General features: G+C 41.9%; 1 protein-coding gene across 1 annotated transcript; it reads right to left on the reverse strand.

Moving 5' to 3' along the window:
- Positions 1-15,313: 15,313 nt before the first annotated feature.
- Positions 15,314-19,825, reverse strand: GJD4 (gap junction protein delta 4). Its single transcript, XM_075495510.1, has 2 exons — positions 19,762-19,825; positions 15,314-16,500 (listed from the first exon to the last, which is right to left on the reverse strand). Exons 1-2 carry the CDS (start codon positions 19,823-19,825, stop codon positions 15,314-15,316), a joined length of 1,251 nt encoding a protein of 416 aa, XP_075351625.1.
- Between the last annotated feature and the right edge of the window lie 222 nt (positions 19,826-20,047).

Consider the following 20,047-nt stretch of genomic DNA (forward strand, 5'->3'; position numbering starts at 1 on the left):
AATAATCCTGCAGCCTCCAAAGGAGCTGGCCTAGCTGCCAGCGGGCCTTTGAAAAAGAGGCAGAGCAGTGCAGGTGTGCTGCAGAGCCTGAGGAGGGACACCACACCTCCCCTGGGCCCTGCTGCTGAGTCCCTGGGAGCTACCTGGAAGTGTCCTGCAACCTGCTCCAAAGTTTGGAGGGGAAGCTTTTGGAGGGGAGCTGCCCCTCCAAAATCACAGGTTGTGAAGCACAGGTTGTGCTTCACAGCTTCCCTGTGCAGGGGAAGCTTCCGTGGAGCTTTGATAATCAATCATGGAAGGGACTTCAGGCAGGGAGGAACTGGGAAATTCTTATCTATTGAAAGAATATGAATGTGGCCAGGCTTTCTGGGAAGGCTATGAAGGCTAAGAAAGACTGGCACACAAGAAGTCTTTTTTCCTTCTTTCTTACACAATATTTTAAAATCAAAGTATGGGGGTGCTCACCCAGTAAAGAGTTCTTCAGATGTCCTTGACTAGTCCTGAAAGGTCTCCCAGGTGGGGCAGGAAAGCTGGAGGCAGAGGCGCCTCTGTGCGCACACTACCACAGCATGTTTCACCCCAGCTTAAGAGCCCAGGCTCTTTCCAGATTCACTCGGGCAGACATCTCACTAGACACCTGAAGGCTGCTTGTAGGAAAAATCAACAACAGTTTTTCACAAGTGAAAAGCAGTACTGGGAGCCAAAGCAGAATGTCCAAATTTAAAAAGGAATCAGTAGCTGAGAAAGAAATACCAGAGTCCTTGGGACAAACCCATGTCCACTTTGAAATATAAAAACTTCAATACGAGTATGATCACTGTTTGATCCCAGTGACTGTGCTTGACATACGTCTTTCACAAGCACTATGTGCAGTGCAAAAGCCAAACCTAGCCTGCCCAGTAAGTTAAGCTCTTAAGAGATGGAATTTTATATGGGATAGACAGGCCACCTAATATGGGGAAAAAACAAACTGGTGATAATGAATGTTGAAAAATGACAAAAGATGCTCCTGGAGTGAAAGCTCACCTGCAGTCAAGATCATGCTGGAGGAAAGCTCAGTGTGGGCCAGTCAAACCAGCTTGTAGAATCACAACCAGTTTCCAAAGTGCCTGTTACAACTTGCCTGTAGCATGCCCTGCTCCTGCACCCTCTTTCCAGAGCCACGCAGCCTGTGTTTCTCTAGGCACATACTTCTTCCACTCCCACCCACCATGGCATACCCAGCTTCTGGCCCCACAGGGAAGCAAGTGAAGCACAATCTCTCCCCATTGCCCATCCTGGCCATATTCCCTCTCTTTTTGCCCTGCACGCCAAAACTACAATGAAAGAGGCTGGGCAAAAAAGGTCACCCTGAAAGAGACAGGATGAGCCTTAGAAGAATAACGAAAGTGATTTACAGATGATGGTCCAAGGAAGAAATATTAAACAGGGCAGACTCCCTGCATATGGTCATGATGAGTTCTAAGCAGCCTTTAAGAGACCTCAATTAGAAATGTTCAGACAGCTCCATTTATTTAAGCTCTTATAAATGCTCATCATTACTGTAATCAGGTATATGAATCTCACTGCTTCAGCAGAAAGGATCACACATCATAAATGCTATGGTGGTATGGCAATAACTCGTGTCTGGTATTAAAATGTGGAGCCATAATCTGAGGTGACTAAGGATAGTCAAATCACTTCAGAAACTAGTACCTAAGGTCAAATGCTGAACCAAGCTTTTTGAAGGCTGAGATAATACTTTCTCACTCCTACAAGTCTCTTATCTACGATCTCAAAACACTTTACATTCGCTTGTGAATTAACAGTGAAATTTCTTCTTGGGAGAAAAAAATTGCAGTAATACCCAGCCTAATGAAACTTAAGTGACAAATCTAGGGGAAGAACCTGGATTTACGAACTCTGTTCTGTGTTTTCAATAACGCTCCATTTTACAAGCACTTCCTCACACCTATGCCCTCCCCACCAATTTCCCCCCACACCCCACCCAAAAGGCCATAGTCCCACAACACCCAGTGTACACAGTTTCCCAGGCACAGCACCAAATCTATCACTGGTTTTCAGTAAAGCTGGCACTCTCAAACACCAATCCCACTGCCACCTTTACAATTTATAAAGTATCCTGGTTCCTACATGGGGCCTGGGTGAGAGATGTGCTCCTCTTCTTCAGGAAGACACGAAGAGATTTGAGGGAGTTAGGTGAAAAGAAGCAGACAAGCGTGGGGCCATCCCGTCAGGCTTACCACCTCAAATCTGGGCTATGTGTGCTGAAGGGCTCATGTTCAATCATCTTTTAAAAGACTAGAGAAAAACGACTCGTTCTTCCCATTCTTTAAGGCAGGTGTGGAAAAGAGGATTTACAACAGTTTCAGAGTTGCATCGGGCAAGAAATCCCGGCAAACGGAGGCACTCCGGTAGGAAGGGGCGTGCAGCAGAAGCCTCGGCGGGGCGGCGGCAGGACCCGGCGGGCGCGGGACCGGGACACGGGGAGGGGGGCCCGGGACACGGGGAGGGGGGCCCGCCGCTCTGCTCGCCGTCCAGCAGTGCCCTCAACTGGGAGAGACTGGGAATTTCACCCCGAGGCCCTTCCCCTGTTGCCTGCTCTCGCAGGGCTCCGCAGCTAATGCCTGCAGCCTTTTCCTCGACCTCTCCTCGCTGCGGTGCGTGACGGCGGCCGCGGCGTGGGCGATGCCGCCTTCGCCGTCCCTGCGGGCGCTGGGAGCGCAGCGGCCCGGGGCCGCGCCTGCACCGCGCAGCCAGGCGCTGCCGTGACCCTCCGGGCAGGGGTGGCTGTCACTGCAACCCGCAGAGAAAAATCCGGAACCACGATGCCCCTTTTTAAAACACAGCTTTGCAAGAAAATATACATTTAGGCAGAAAGATGTGGGCAAGTTACTATACATGCCCAAAATATTATAAAGGAGAAAGCTGGACTCTCTGTCTATGATACTGGGGGGGGTTTTAATACGTTGCAGAAAAAAAATTTGTTTTTTCCAATCATTTTTGCCTTATGTGTGCCTTGTTAGATGCTTTCATCTGTGTTTTAAATGCGTTAGCTAGACGTTCTTTCCTCCAAACATTTGTCGTTGCTAAAGTATACCTAACATTTTTCACAAAGAAGCATTAGTGTCAATTATTTTTTTCTACTTGATTTTTTCCAAGAAAATAAACCTATGACTAGAATGTCCCATTTTCACATCTTCTGAAATTAGAAAGAATACTTTTCATGCTATGAACTGACTTGATTCAAAATGTATGTTAGACGTGATACCCTCATCATTTCTCAGTGGCTGAAATCTAAATGGTCTCTTTCAATGTAAATCAGAAAACGTAGCAATATCTGGCTTATGAAACAAGCGACCTGCTTTGGCTTGCTGTCCAAATGCAGGCTGGGAATAAAATTAAATCTGACTTTTTGGAAGGGAAGGGGAGATGTTTCCCACCCAGCTACAGGAGCCGCAGCTTTGGGGCGGCGTGTGTTCTGTACATTGCTGCCATCTGGAGCTGCAGCCTCCCGGCGCCGCAGAGAGGGGAGACCAGCCACTCGGCTGGGAGCTGCCTTACTCTCTTTCCCCAAACCTTCTGGGCAGAAAACACATTTGCAATTGTGATTTTTAAGCTGCAGTTACTTTTTTTTTTCAAAACTCTAGGGAAGCGATATTTTGCCTGTAACAATTTGGGAAACCACCGTTTCCAGGATATGGAGTGGGGCGTTAGGGATAGTCAGATCGGGAAACTACAGAGACCCACAAGGAGCTTCATTGCTGCCATCCTCTAGCTCATTAGTGTACAAGAATTGTGTGTGTTGTTTTTAGCAGCTAAAGAGTTATTTATGGCTTCTATGTTCTCAAGCCAAAGTGAGTGAGGGGTGCAACCAGGGCAAACGCATCAGAGCAATGCAAATCACTGACAAGGCATCATGAATGCAAGCTGAGCAGAATTTAAATACAATCCATGAATGAGAGGAAAGATTTGCATGAGGGAAGGAATCATTAGAATCTGACTTAACAAGCAGTATATAAAATGGGCCTTTGCAGCTTAAAATGAAGCAAAGCACATTCACGTTATACATTCTTAATGAAAAAAAAAGCAAAATCACAAAAAACCCAATTTATTAGTAGAGCTTGGAATAGAAATGGTTTTCACAGAATACCTTTAGATCCTGATTCAGAAACTTGTGCTTGATTGCTTTCTTGAATAGCAGTGGATCATAAGCATGTAGGGTGGTAAGGACTATTTAAGTGCATGCCAAAGTCCTATTGATTTCAGTGAGATTTTATAAGATGCTTAAAGTAAGCGTATGCATAAATGTTTTCCTAAACAAGAGTGCTTTTCTGAATTAGAGTTTAACTCATGAATTTACACAATGCTTTCAAACATAATTCCTTCTGGGAAAATAGGATAGACGAGAATTAAAAAAAATATATATTTCTGCATGTCTTAAAAGAAGGTAATGGAGAATTATTCTGGGTAGAATTATTCAGGGTAGAATTTTCTGTAAGGTCCAAAAGCCAACAGTGAAAAATCTGTGGAAGCTGAAAGTGAATCATGTTCACAGAGCAACTTTCATAGACCCTCTGCTGGTTTCATCCCAACTAAGTTATGGAAGATTTTGAATATAAGGTATCTATATATAGATAATGGCAGTCTCTTGGAAGAAAAAGCATATGTTATTTTACAGTAAGTGATATTATATTCTATCTTTGAGAAAAATAAGAGAATTACTTTTAAGAAACTCCTGTTGTTTTTCATTTCCAGTCAGTTATCACAAACACTGGGCAGAACAAACTTTTATTTAATGTCTCCTAAAATGCAATGTGTCTGTCTCTAAATATCTTGTCTTTTGAAGCAATGGCTGAGGTGGCAGATTCTGGTGTGCTGTGTTTTCTTATAATACGAGATCATATATCTCTGTCAACCCTGGACAATCTTTTTGTTTCTATTGAAGCCTTGGTCCAGCTGTGTATTTACATCTCCTAGCATATTCCTCTGGAACTACAGCGCTGCTTTTTATGCACTTCTCTCAAGTAAGTCATTAGCCACAATCCACACAAGAATTAAAAGAGCTCAGTCTACAGCTATGTGGCCATACTGACTGTACTTGTGAAAGTTAGACTTCAGTGACAATTTTTCTTTTGGCATTTTAGAAGATTTCAGAGTGTTGCAGTGGTGACTTGCAAGATGTCTTTTTGAAATCTATGAAAGGTATGACCAGTGTGGTTTTGTTTTTCCTGCTCTTCTAAATAATTCTACCATGAAAATGTTTGGCATCATATGATATCCCAGGTCAATAGCAATACTATTCTGACTTTGCTTTCTCTGTCTCTTGTTCAGCAAAAACAATATCACGTTTGGTGAAAGGTAACATCCTCTACAGTAGTACTTCTCCAGCTGTGATCATTGCTTAAATATTTCCTGATATTTTCATACTTTCATTTTTTCTTTCTTTTTTTCCCCCTTGCCAGTACCAAGTTTAGGTGAAGGCTGAGGTTCACCTCAAGACTAAGACGTCTAAATGCAGGTAGAGATCTAAATATGTTTTTTTAACGGTAAGCTATTACATAAACTCCTGTTGCAGTTAACAGAGTGTTAGTAATGGAGTCAGTGGGTCCTGGAAGGTGAGGCAGTTCCCTCTAAAGTAAACTTGTGGGCCTTAATTCAATTTCCCAGACATCCAGGTAGTCCTGGAGACTCCGATCCAGTTTCTACCTGCCTCTCCAAATGATCGTGGGTCTGCTGTAATTTTCTGTCATGTCTGAAAGCCCCAGATGAATATCTCAGTTACCCTCTGGCAACTCTAATAACATAGGGTACCTTTTGTGGGCAACTGATTGGAGCCCAGATCTGGATTTGACCAGATCTCCTTGGAGAGTAGTGGGAGTTTGGAGGCCTACCTCACAGCTATGCGACCAAATGTAGGTGACAATCTTGAGCTGAACCCTGCCAAGAGAGTCTGGTGATTCTTTTTATCATCAGTCACGTCTCTGTTGTAAGATTTCAGTAATTTCTCGGTGGTGGATTCTTTATTTGCTGCTTCCTCAAGTTTTACACTTTTTGCTGGGCTCTATCATGTCTTTGTACAAGCTGGTACAATTTATAGTTTTGATTGTTCAATAGAGATGTTGTTTCTTAGCTACTGGTCTGGCCTCTTTGACCCCCCCTTAAAAGCACTCTGCACATTGTCTGCTAAGGATTTGGGCCTTGACAAGGCCTTTGATTGGTATAATCATAATTTATTCAGTATAATCATAACTTACTGAAAAGTTGTTATTTTAGTATCACCTCTTTTGGCAATCCCCTCACCTGTAATGATATCTATGTGCTTTCTTCTATCTCTTTGCAGTATTAAAGAGAAGTTAATCTTCTCTGTTCTTTACTTTATACTTTAAAATTTATTTTGCTGCTGCTTCATTTCCTGGCAGCATTTTAGGGAGGCTGTTGTTTACTTTGGTTTGCTTCCTTTCTTCAGTTTTCTTCATTTATCCAGGATTTAGGATGACTTAAAGTGCATAACCATGTATCCTTAAAGCATGCAAGTTCCATCAGCTCCTCTAGAGAGCAGCAAATATATTCAAATAAAATAGTAACGTGCTTCAACCTAATGTTCCCTGAAACACAATCTTTATTAACTAAGCTAGCTAAGTACTGATGAAGAGCAAAGAGCTACGAGGAATGGAGGTCCTATACCCGAGTCTGGCATTTTCATACATTGTCTGAGAAATGTCCTAGCCCTGGCACTTAGTGTGGATGCAGCCCCTACCCTCCTAAAAGCCCTGCTTGAGCCCAACCCCAACTCACCAACATCTTATGACAGAGGGGAGAAGGAAGGCAACGGGGGTGCAGCCTGGGCCAGGTACCAGTCTTGGATGCCCACCAGATCCGTGGGCTGTAAGCTTCCCGTCCTTACTCACTCAGGACTGTCAGCCAAGAGGAAGCACTCACTTTCTGAAAACACCCACAAGTTCTCCATTCCTCATGGCCATCAGTGGGCGTTTGACAGATGGGGCTCTGTCTCCTGGTGTGCACTAGGGTTTAAGGGAACTTGGCACCTGACAGTGAGCCACAATTTTTTTTTTTAAAGAAAAATAGTCAAAGTAATGAAAAGTCTTCCCAGCTGTAGACCTCTTCAAACTAACACCACTATGTGTTTGGACCTAAATAATACATAAATCTTCAAAAGAAGGACAAAGGTCTCTCTGTTCTTTAAGATCAGTCTCCAAAGCAAGATTGACAGCTGCCTGCATAAGCACTCACACAGCTGACACAGACCTAAGAGCAACACAAACTCATTCTAATGGGAAAACCCATTAAAAAGAGCTTTCAAAAACACGCTCATGTTTGTGGGCCTGTCTCGGTAAGGTTTTCTGTCAGTAAAGCTTCTTGGCCTATGCTCGAGTTTGTATCAACTGTCTAAAGCAGCTTTTGCAAAGGTTTTTCTCTCAGATATAAGCCTGGCCAATTAAGCCAACTTCAGTCACCCCAGACCTGCAGAAGGCCAATGGCTGCAAGCAGAGCAGCTTTTCCTCACAGTTTTCTGTGACCTGCGCTATATTTCATCACCACTACCAACCCTCCTGGTGGCAGTCGCTTCAAATTACCAGGTACTGAGGTAAGTACCTGGTAATTTGGGCATGGGAGATGGGAACCGCCTTCCCCAGAATAGCCACCTGAGCTCTGGTACATGTGAAGGGCACTAAGAGACAGCTCTGGATGGACAGAAAACATTGCCAGTGGAAGAAAGAGCTACAGCCAAGGCCACACCGCAGCAAGGTGCTGAAATCCCTTCTGGAAAACAGACTTACCATGGGTTGGGGCGTACAGGGGGCTAGGCCAGCGTACAGGAGGGCTGGCCTGTGACAAAGCCGGCGGGCGCTGGAAGAGCCGGGAAGTGGATAGGGCCTATACGCACCTTCCATTGCTTGCCTCAAGGACGCTCACCTCGTCCTGTCACGCTAGCGCAATGCGGGGAAAAGGGGTCAAGGCAGGCAAAGAGGGGAAAGACAGCAAGAGGGAATGCTCTGTATGCAGCTAAAGACCATGTTTATCACCAGATTTTCCCTGTTGCTGCGTCATCTTTCATACCAGGATCTGCCTCTTCAGTAACTGCATGGCACGGGCTAGCTTCTGCTGGTAGGCTGGAAAGTAAAGGCAGACACAGTTGGATACCACTAGTACAGCAACACAGGCGGTCTGGTAAACAAGTTCTGCCTCGTTTTTGGAAACACACTTTGCCGAAGATCTTGAAAATGGTGGAAGTGGTACTCTGGGGGGTGGTGGAGGCTGTACCTTGCTGCTTTTTGAGATGTGTGCTGGCAGCTGGGGCAGCCCCATGTGGGGTGCCGCCGGTGTACTGGACAACCACAGCCTTCTGCACCATGAAACCCCACCTGGTATTGAGGCAGACAGAATATAAAGAGACTGGCAAAATTAGAAGTAGCTGACACTCACTAGCGCTATCTCTTTAAAAACTAATTCTTGCAAACGCTTGCATGTGTATCGCACGGTGGTGTGCCAAATTGCAGGGAAGACTCAACCAAGGGAGCTCAGACCTCACTGAGATGGTAGGTGAGGTCCTCTGCCAGGTGCTGACGGAGGCACCCATACCCTCCTGATATTCTTTATATAATCCAGTCTCAAGGAAGATCCTACTGATTCTCCAGTCCAAATAAATGTATCCATAGTTAACTTCGCAGGCACAGAGGTGTGCATGCAATTGTATCGCATATCTACTGAAGGGTTGCTCTGCAAGGTGGCTTTAGCTTTGCAACAGTTTCTCAATGTTACCCTGTAGCATAGGATTCGTTTCAACTAATCTACTAATTTCTCGTGAATCGACAGAAGAAGTACTCCCTGTTTAAGGTGTTCAGTCTGTACTGGCAGGGGCCTACAGGCTGCCTGCAGGGATGCAGTGGGCAGCTCTGTAGGGACTGGAAAGTCCTGAAAGTTGTATTTTGGTGCCCCAGCTGAACTGTTCTTATGATGACTGTGCATGCAATCCAAAACCAGGGCAAAATTTGTATAGAATTTGGCGTCAGAAGCAGTGCGGGACAATATTTAAACTGAGCTGGTGCCCAGCTTCTAGTAGGCTGGACCCCAGGTCCCACGCAACAAGAATGTTACCCACTGGTGTCAGCAAGCATTTCAATGGAAGTGAACAGCCTAAATGTTTTGCTGAAGCCTTTGTCTTTAATTTGTGGGATCTTTGGGTTATACCAGCAAAACTTCTCAAAAGGTAAAGAGTGCTGAGCCAAATTGTTTCTGGAAGTGAACCTTGTAGGAATATTTTAGGAATCTCATATAAGGATAAAACAACTCCTTGGATGTTTTAATCAACCCCCTTTTTTGGTGTGAGAAGTACTGTCCTGAGGAGGAATGAAATGTCAGCTGCGAAGTTGAAAACACACTGGTACCATTTTAAGGATTTTTGCTGAAGTACAGAGAGCTAACTAAATAGGAAACATGAGACTGTTGTTCTAAGGGGTTGTCAATATTTCTGTCTGGAAGTCATGATATATGTCTCTCAGACATAGATAATTCAGATAAATTATTTCCTATTTATCTGCACATTTCAGATTCTATTGCTATAGACTCTGAAAATTGAGATGGATTTCTTCTAAATTGAAATAGCTCTGTGTTTCACATAACTCCAGGCCATGAGGTGGATAATTGTTACCACCTCTATCTATCTATCTGCATTATAAAAAAAAAATCTATGTTTAGATCATTCTTTGATTTAGGGTCATCTTTTGAATTTCATACGGGTTTGTGCTCCATGGGATCAGTTCTGAGTGACAGGTGGGAGACAGGAGTGGGGCTGCAATGCAAATTCTGTGGTTTTCTCCAGTCATTCAGAGATCAGGATCCTTTCCAGACTGTGCACCAAGACATATGTGAAAGTCTTTCGTGAACCTGTACAAACAGGTATCTATCGATGCATCACATTTGGTAAACTGTGTTATAGATATTCTATGTTTATGTTTCAGAAAAATGCTTTAGAAAGAGGCTTGCTGAAGCAGAAAAAACGCTTGGATTTGTAGCCAATGTATTACATGAGTTGTCCATCTGCCTACCTTTGAATACCTCCACTAGGCCTTCAAGGATAGCACAGAGCTTTAGGAAAAAGCAGGTACCAGAAAGAAGGAGCTAATTGCACTGTAGATGGTCTGTCAGAAGTAAGAATCACTCACGCTGACTTCTAGAGAAATGAGCAGAAGGAGTGGGTGCCTAAGTGGGTGTCTAATATGTCAGGACAAGGAAGGCATTGCTTAACAAGCCTAGTGGGGCTCTAAAAGCATCTTACCCTGGTTTCTCTTAAAAAAAAAATATTGCCTATCTTCAGTACTAGGAAAAGCCAGGAAATCACAGAGGAAAATGCAAAAATTCATTCTGCTAGGTCAAAATCTCCTGTTTCTTTCCATTATTGTGATTTCTTTGCCAAAAGGAACATGTTCAGTGAAAGAAAATCCCCAGACACACTCTGCTGTGTGGTGCCTAAAGTCTCACAGGCAAAATAAATGTTACATACATAGGAAAGCCAGAAGTGAAAGGACTTACTTCTGATTGCTGACCCCAAATCCTCCATCTTTCTTGAGGGCACCATACATGAAAATCAGTTTCTAAAGAAAAGCTCAGAATCTGCCGTCATCTTTACTCAGTAAATTGTTCATCAGTGAAAGCTTTTCAAAGCTAATCCACTACTCAACCTGAAGTATTAGCTGCAGAACCTGAATCAGAGACAGTTCTCTATCTCCTGGCATTTCCACATTGTGAATGGCGCAGGATGAGAAAACAGTCCTTGGACTTAGCACTGTGTGTGTACTCCCATAATTGAATCATAGTTGCGGAGATGGCCTGGGACATCCTGCCTGTCAAACCCAAACGGAAGAAATAAAAAGCGTAAGTGGGAGAAAGCAAAAGTTAGTGAACTAGATGGTGATTGTAATCTAGCTACATGGATGCTGGATAATTTTAATTGTAGAGATACAGTTCATACTTTCTGATCAGATTTCTGCCTTGGCGAACTCATTTTCCAGAATTGGCCTTGCTGCGCATCACAGGGCAAGAGTTCATGCTATGACTTTGAACAGAGACCGTCTAATTTGCAGAACATTTTAGCAACTCAATTACAATGTAAGAGCATTACATTGTAAAATTACTTCTCTATCAGTTGAACATCAGGCTATTAAAAGTAGTACAAAAGACAGAAGTTAAAGAACAGCCTTTTCAACTACTCTACTTTCCTATTTTTGGAGATGCATTTCTTTATTATCCTAAAATACTACAAGCAGTAATAATTTATCTGTTCTCCATTGTAATCATGTCATTAAAATAAAATAATGTGCAATTAATATCCCCTTTAATGATCCCTTCTAGAAAGATAATCACTGCAATAACAATGTATCACATAAGGGCAGATAATTTTAATAACTTGCAGGAATACACTAAGGATCTCTCTACATTGTTAACTTCAGATTTAATACTTATTCCAGTCTGAACTGAGAGATTCATGGAGAACAACTGCTGCTAATGGGAAATTATGTGTTCCCTAGACACCTGTCTACAATGTATTTCACAAGAGAAGAGAGAGTCACAGCTTTCCATTATGCTGATGAGAGTAAATCAAAGTGACCCAACCTAGTGTGTGAGGAAAGAGGAGAAAGTGATTATAACTGATTGAAACTTGGTGTTCGGCTTCTATTTCAGTATTAAGAAACATATTCCAAACTAAAACAAAACAAAAGAAATAATTGAAAAATTTTGTTTAGAAAAAAGTTTTTTAAAATCTATCTTATTTAGGGGTCAAAAAATTGATTTTTTTTCTTTAAATCATGCTGATACTGCAGAAACTCCCAGTGCTACTTGATTTTGCTGCATGGAAAACATGGAAATTCCAGGTCTGCAGCAGCCTAGTAGATACTTATTTAGCAAGAGAAGTGCTATGGTGCAGTTGAAGATACTAAGAAAACAACATATTTTTAGGCATTTTATAATTTTCCAATAACAATTTTATTTCCCATATGAAAACTATTTTATCACAGATTTCCTGATCAGTTCCAACTCTTATTTCCAGGGAGCTCAATTCCTTTCTGTATAGTCTCATGTTCAGTACCACACGAGACTGGATGAGCAATATACGTAGCTTATGTATTTGTTCCATAAACCCACCTCAGGGTGCGAGTGGTTCCTGCGCTGCGGCTATGGCAGCCTTGTCTGAGTGCAAGACAAGCTTCCTGAGGGCAGGATTAGGAGTATTGTGTTTTCAACACATCTTCAGAAATGCTTTTCTGAAGCAGATGGGTTAAGAAAGGACTTAAAGACACACTGGCAAACTTAACACGCAGCTTTTGAAACATTTTTCGGAGTATGAAATATGTTCTGGAAGGACTTACAAAAGCAATTCACAAATTTAAAAGACTAAATCTTTCCTTAAACAGCAGAAAATCTTGTTGCTTCCTTGCTCCACATCTATTACTTCTTTTACTCACGCTTTCTAGGACATCTAGATATCTTCACAGTACCTTAACATGCAGTGATACTGAATATAAGGAGAAATTAGAGGTGATCTTCTTTGCTCTTTCAAACAGATCTTCTTTCGTGTTTCCTCCTCCCCATTGTGGATGCCCCTGCCAACGATCTCTTCTCATTTGCTTGAGCTGTGGAAGCTCAGAATAGTTCAAACACATTTGCACATCTTCCCTTGGTCTTCCCTTGCTAGTAGATCCACCCAGTTTGTAAAACCATGTCTTTGTAGTTAATAAATGTGACTTGGAAATAGTTGTTAGAAGAGGCTCAGAGACATTCCCTTAGGAGCAGGTTGTTGATGCCAGAAGCTTCTATTCACTCCGCAGTGAAAAGCCCTTACAGATCCTGCTCTTTTGCTATGCAGTTTTTATAAACACATGAAGTGCTTATTACACTGACTCTGAATTATGAGTCAAAGGGTCCGCAAGTCCTGAAAGCAGCCAGGTCTTCAGCTGAATGACACAAACCAAAGGCCACAATTTCACAACAAGAAACCGCAAACAGAATAAGGAAGAAGTTCACTAATTTCATTTTCCATTTCAGACACAAACAGGATCTTTCTGATTTGAAATGAGACTCCTTAGTCATTAAAAGATGTCTAGCTAGAGACACAAAAAAGCAAACTGTGTCCAGCCACAACGCATTTATTATTTATCCTACCCTATTTATATCTCACGCTGAGGGATGTGCATGATGGACTGAATCCACATTTGTTCCTTGCATTCCTTCTCGCAGCTGAGAAGATGCAATAAATCATAAAAGGTTTCATTGTTGCAATGTTTTGTCATGGTATGTGTAATCAGCACAGACCCTGTTAAAGAGGCTTTGGAGGATAAGAAGTTTAAATATTTAATGTTTTTCTGCCTATGATAAGTTTAATAATTAATGCTGCTCCTACCCTGGAAATGACAAATCATACAACAAGCACGCATGATAAAAGAAGCAAAAACAGCCAATAGAGAGGAAAACTTTACTTAAAGGTAGTAATTAAAAATCCCTGTAGCGTACCCCAGGATCCCAAAATACTGTGCAGGCAGAAGTAACTTCTGCTTCCCGACCCAAAGAGCAGTTCTGTCCGTCTATTAAGCTACCTAATTTTTGAGGGGATGCAGAAGATGAGGGATAATTAAGTACTACTCTTTACCTTGCATATGTGAGAAATGACACACAGCCATTATGAGCCAAACTGTCTTAAAGACTTCTGCACCCACAGGAGAGAAAAAGACCAATGGGAAAGCTGTTGTCCCTTGATGTTCTGCACAGAGGAGCCAGCCATTAAGTCATTACAGAAACTTGTTATATGGCAGAGCAGGAGCAAGGCTGGATCTGTGCCTGTTTTATCCTTTCCACGGGTCTAAATGGAGAGGGAGCTACTCCAGCTCCAAGCAGCGTCTACAAATACCAGCTCTTGCCACCCTCTGAATAATCTGTTTTGTAAGACATTACCACCAGTACATTTCTCTGAGTGCGTGCTCCTCCACATCCACTCCCACTGATGATCTGCAGGTATATGCAACCTTCAACCCCCACTGACTTGTAGCTAAAAGAAAATTCAACTCACGCACTGCTGTGCTTCAGTGCTGGGCCACGCTTACGTATATGCTACAGAATTAACACGGAAGGAAAGTATAAAGCATGACAGTAACAAAATCTTCTGTGATTCACTCAATTTAGACATGTTTTCAAATGATTAGCATTAGAAGTCTGTCAGACAAAGAGGGTGAGCACTTTGTTATAGACATTGCCACTATATCCTTCTTTCAGGGTAGAAACCATTTTCCCTAAGCCCAGGTCTGAGATAATCACATTGTGGGAGAAATAGGTATATCTAGAAAGTGACTCATCTTACCTTCAGAGATGCCTAAAACAGGTCAGGTGACACGTTCCCCCTGCTGAAACCAAGAGCCTAGTGTGACTATTTCAGATTGAGACACGTAACACCTTGTAGACACGTCAGTAGTACATCTACAGTAGTGCACAGTCAGTAGTGCCAGGGCACGGGCGCTGGAGCTCAGTCCCCTGCACTGTCAAGCTGCTGGACCACTCGCTGACGCCCTTCTGGCTCACACCTCCTAGTCATCTCCTGAGCAATTCTCAAGCACAGGACCGTTCCCAACAGCTAATCTGGATGCAGCCACCCTGTTTTGGAGGCTCTTGGAGTTGAATAACTCAGACATGGTCAGATTGTGTCAGCTGACCTCAGGATCAGAGAAAGGTACTGCCATGGCGTTGCTAACTAGGATAGGTAGAGCCTTCAATCAGTAAGATCCAGGACTTTTTTACACATTAACACTTTGCTACAAAACATGTAATTTTTGTTTTATTCACTCTCTACTCTTCTTGCTTGAATATCCTTTCTTAGAGTGGGCTTTGAGAATTTGGTATAACGAGATAAATTAACCTTCCGACAGTAGACAATGTACAATTGTGTTTAAAAGTCACATCTTTCCTAAGCTCAGTCTTTTGCACTAAAACTAGGTTAGGGTAAACAAGTCTTCACACGTACTCCTGGAAAACAGGTCAGTCATATCAGTAACAGTCCACAGCTTTTTAAAGTCACTTACATTCAGAAAAACATAAAGATGTTACATTTTCCAAAGGACAGTTCCCTTAATGTAATATTCTTCAAACTCTTATCCGAGGTTTTTGCTTCCTCTTCAATGGAGAAACACAGCACAGTAGTGTCTCTGCAGCATAACCTCAGCCGAGGGATTCAGCCAAAACTACCTGAAACCTCCTCAGCCATGCAATGATTTGTCCTGCCAGGGTCATAGGGTAGTGTTCACTGGCCCTATACCCATTCTGACTTTTTTGACCTCAAGCAACTAGTACTGCTATAAATTGATTGTGCATCAGGGTTTTTTAGCTCAGCTGAAGGGTAATATCCTAAAAGCTTGCTCTGAACTACAGAGGAAGAAACTCCAAGGTGAGACTTGATCTGAGGTCTCAAAGTCAGGGCAGTGTCTTTAAAGAAGTCTTGCTGAAGCCTGGGTCTCACTTGCCTGCATGTTGTCCCTTGGTGGTCAGCAGCATACAAGGGTTCTTCAGTGCTATCTTGCTTAACAGCAAGATCTCCTGATACACAGGGCTTATTGCTGTTGCTGTTAAGGTTAGTGCTGGCAGTTTGCTGAGAGACCCCTTCAGGGTGAAGAACAGCCTCTTCTTCCTCTTCAGAGAGAAGTGAGCAGGAGCCATCACTGGTCTGGCTGCTTTTTGATACTGGACAGTCTTGATTTTGAGGGGGAGAAGAGCTACCATGCTGTACTGGGGGAAGATTTAAAATGCACTCATTCTTTACATGGAGGTTTGCCAGCAGCTTGTTCTTTTGATTTCTTGCTGTCATTCTCCGGAGAGCACAGACAAGATCAGCAAGGCTAAGCAGAAAGGATAGACTGCTGACCCCCCAGATGAAAATCATCATGATGGATTTCTCAGTGGGCCGGGAGATATAACAATCAACTGTGCTTGTACAAGGTGAATGGGAGCAGGAAAAGCGCTCAGGAACAAAAAATCCAAAAAGAAAATATTGCACAGCTGCAAAGGCAGCCTCAAGTAGTGTCCTAAAAAAAAGATGAACAGTATATGCCCCAGAAAAATTAAGGACACTTAGGTTGTCTGCACCACAATCTAAGCCATTGACAACAGCATTTCTACAGAGCTCCTTCAGGTCTTTGGGGCTTGATAAACCCTTATTCCCTTTGCACCCATGCACCAAATAGTGCATTCTTACAATGTACGTAGCTACCTTGTGCAAAACATAAATGCTGAATGCAGCATAAGGTAGCAGGATAGACACAGTCTGAATGAGCCAGAATCTGAAGTGAGATACAGGAGAGAATAAGTCATAGCAAACGTTGGAGCATCCTGGTTGCAGGGTGTTGCAGACAAAGCGCTCCTGCTCGTCTTGGTAGAGTGGATAGCCTGCCAACACTACCACTGCCATTTGCAGCAGAATTATTAACATTAGCCAGATTTTTCCTGGAAGAGAAGAAAAGGTAAGAAAAAGAGTCAGAGCACTGAGAAGAAAAGGAAGGCAGGTAATGAAGTGATGCTCTCTCTATACACAAGACAATGGAAGAAAGAGCCTCTGTAATCAGTCTCCCCTCTTAAAAGCTCCTCTTTGGCTTTGTTTTGACTGGGACTGAAACTCATGTGAAAATGTGTTAGCTGACACATTCCATAACCTTCATCTAGACTCGGCAGTGTAGGAGTTTGGTGTACAATAAGCCATGCCAACTGAAACCTCAGCCTAATGAAAACACTCTGAACATGTCCAAATCTGATAAAGAGAGTTCACAATTGAGTGAATAATCCCATTTTACTTACAGTTCTTCCTTGCTGTTGGTTTCATACCTCTGCACCTGAATTTTGTCCTATTTCAATAATATAGATCAGCTAACACAGTATGAAATTCTGCTAGATACAAAAGATTGTTCCATGACATAGTATTTGTTCTTGGTCTTGGCCATGAAGTTGTATGTAAAGTTTACTATAGCCAACAAAATCTCTCTGTTGTCTTGGTAGAGTACAGACTGGTATTTACTAGCAAGCTAGCTAACAGGTGCTATTAGCAAACTTATTGAAAATGTTCTACAAATGTACATTTGTGTGTGCACATGTGTACCCCGGTCATTTCTCTCTGCTGCTTCTTTGGTTGCCCCATCTCGGTCACGTCTTCCAACCTTCATTCACCTTGGTGCGCAGCTTCTCTTTCCTTTCAGACCAAAAACTCCTTTCTGTCTTGATACCAACATCAAGTGAAGCCTTACGAGCTTGGCATTTTCATACATTGCTTACTTCATCTATCCCTGAATTCTTTTGTATGATTGCTTTAGATAGGGCTTGGTCTCATCCACTTTGGTAGGAAAGATCAGGCCTTATCCATATTCCATTACACCGAGAGCAGTGAAAGATCAGGCATTGCTACCCTACGTATTGTACCTTTTGCATGAGACTGTTATTGTTCATGATAGTTTCTTGGAGGACTTTTGGACGGGGTAGGTTTTTATTAAAAGTTTTTTGTAAAGTTATGCACACTGTGGTATTACTGACAAAGTTATTTATTAAAAATTTAAAAAAAAGAAAAAGAAAAAAAGAAAAAAAGAAATCCTTTTCCTGGGGAGGATAGGAAGGCCTAAAAATATACTGCTATATTATCAATAATTAAAAATATATTCTGTACAAACACATGGAAAAATTCAACACCTGAAATGAAGTTTAGCACTTTAATGTCTCAAGTTTCCTTTTGAATCCTGTCACTAGTTCTCTATATGGTTTTGAAAAAGCAATTTAATTTAATAATTCCCTGCTTTGATTTCACATATTTTTAAAAAATGCCAAGAGAAAAAAAAACCACTTAGGAACAAAAAGCAAAAAAACAAAATGGAAAAGAGTGGTAAGATTAATTCTGTGCTTTAAGAAACCAGTTGTAACCACAGACAGACAAACAGCAAGACTCGGTGACTAAAGAGAAGCATGTTATATGGAGTTAATGGTTGAGAAATGCACTGAAAACCTCAAGTCATTAATAGCGATTGCACATCTCACATGCACAGAAGGTTTTAAAGGCAGTCTGTGAAACAGCACCAATATACATTCTAAAGGCTTTTTAAAAATCCAGATCCCAAAGCATTTTGTCTGTAAAATATGTGATATTTATAGGTATCGTCTTGAACAACATTCCTTTCTATTTCCTGTAAAGCTGTTTCCCTGTAGTTGGTGTGAATTTTAAATATTCAAATATTTCTGCAACATTGTATGATACCTGTTATTGTACTGCACATGCAGTTCGCATGCCCCCTGTAAACCATTTGTGGCTAGTAGACTGATTATGGGCTAGAACAGGAAAACTGCACTCTGAAGAGGAAAAACTTCAGCTGGAAATATATAAGCTATATGAGAGATCATCAGAGAAACCTGCTGCTCCTGGCAAAATGATGTATTATCTAACCATAAATAAATTGAGGCCTTTCCATTTTATCTTTAATCACCTGAACTTTAGTGGTGGTTTTGCTGTGTTTTCAGCTTCCTGCCTTTTGGTGACAGGCTGTAGTGTTCCTCTCTTTTCAACGTAGCGTGGGTCAATAGAAAACACCAGCTGTACAGAATCAGTCATCTTTAGCAAGCGATGTTTCATACTTAGGTAGCATTTTTTCCCTGTGAGGACCTCAGAGTGTTTGAAGCTTATTAGTTAATTAAGCTCAAAATACTACATGCTATTTCACTATCAATTTTTAATTAGAACATGTACAATAGGGAGTGCTGCTTAAGAAAAATCAATGGCTCCTTAGGAAGTAGTTTAGTATGACATACATTTTAGAGAGAACCCCTCCACGCATCACCTTCCCTAATGACTCAATCTTGATTAAACACAGTAGGACAGGGCCCTTCACCAGCCCCCCCGCTGCGTCGTTGGGTGCTCCCTGCAAGGCACGGCACAAACTACAGCAACTGTCCACGACTGGAGGTGAAGGGTCTCTGAAAGGCGCTTGAAGGTTTTTCTCTGGCTCACACTTTGCTCGAAGTAGCCCATGAAAAAGGAACAGTGTCTTATTTAAATAAGAAGGAAAAAACAAGAAGCACTCAAGTGCCTGTTAGCTGAGGGAAAACCAACTGTGTTTTGTTTTGTTTTTTAAATGCACGTGGACTTTGTTCGTTTATAAAAATAAAGAATGAAAAGCAATGGTAATTAACCACAAAGGTAATAAATGACAAACTTCTTCCTGTAAAAGAGAGCGGTTCGTTTATAGAAATAAAGAATGAAAAGCAATGGTAATTAACCACAAAGGTAATAAATTACAAACTTCTTCCTGTAAAAGAGAGGGTTTTTTTTTCCCTTCTTTAGACTTTTTAATTCATCACTAAAGCTATTGCATACATTCTACCATTCACTTTATGTGGTATAAATAAAGCATTACTTCTGTGTGTTTTCACCATGATCCCTACAACAGCCATTAGAGCTGACTGGAAGCTCAGGCACCAAGAATAGCCGAATTGGAAAACCTTGCCAGAATATTTTACATAAAGTTCAGAAAATATCTATCAGAGAAGGAGTGGGAATCTGTTTAACAAGAAAAGAAATACATTAACCACTCATATCACGTATCTAAATAACAACTTTTTATTGTAAGGATCACAGAGGCATAGCTAGAAATTAAAGTTGATTATCAGTAAGACACTTGGGTGGCTTCAGGATATGGAGCAGCAAAAGAAAGAAGAGAGCTGTTTTAAAGTACTTACCTACAATAGTCACATTATAGTTGAGTGTGACAATCAAAAATCCCAGCGAGTCCCAGTGCTCCATGTTTGAACAGGCTCACAACACCTCCAGTTCCTGACGTCCTAGCAATTTTGGCATTTCTAAAGGAGATTAGACCTAGTCAGGGAAGGAAGGAGAAGGAAAAAAAAAAAAAAAAAAAAAAAGAAAGGATTTTTTGGTAAGGGTCAAGGATGGAAATGAGAAACCTGGCCACAACAACGCATTGATGAAGGATTATTTTGATGATTTGAACAGGACTGTTAGTTT

The sequence above is a fragment of the Mycteria americana genome, chromosome 2 (assembly GCF_035582795.1).
Source record: "Mycteria americana isolate JAX WOST 10 ecotype Jacksonville Zoo and Gardens chromosome 2, USCA_MyAme_1.0, whole genome shotgun sequence".
In the NCBI taxonomy this organism is placed as follows: domain Eukaryota; kingdom Metazoa; phylum Chordata; class Aves; order Ciconiiformes; family Ciconiidae; genus Mycteria; species Mycteria americana.

What these genes read in the sequence shown, in the direction of transcription:
- GJD4 (XM_075495510.1), bottom strand. Translation starts at nt 19,825, where the DNA reads ATGGAGCACTGGGACTCGCTGGGATTTTTGATTGTCACACTCAACTAT. An exon ending in CTATAATGTGACTATTGTAG is followed by an intron (nt 16,501 to 19,761) that starts GTAAGTACTTTA and finishes CTTCTCTTCCAG; the next exon opens with GAAAAATCTGGCTAATGTTA.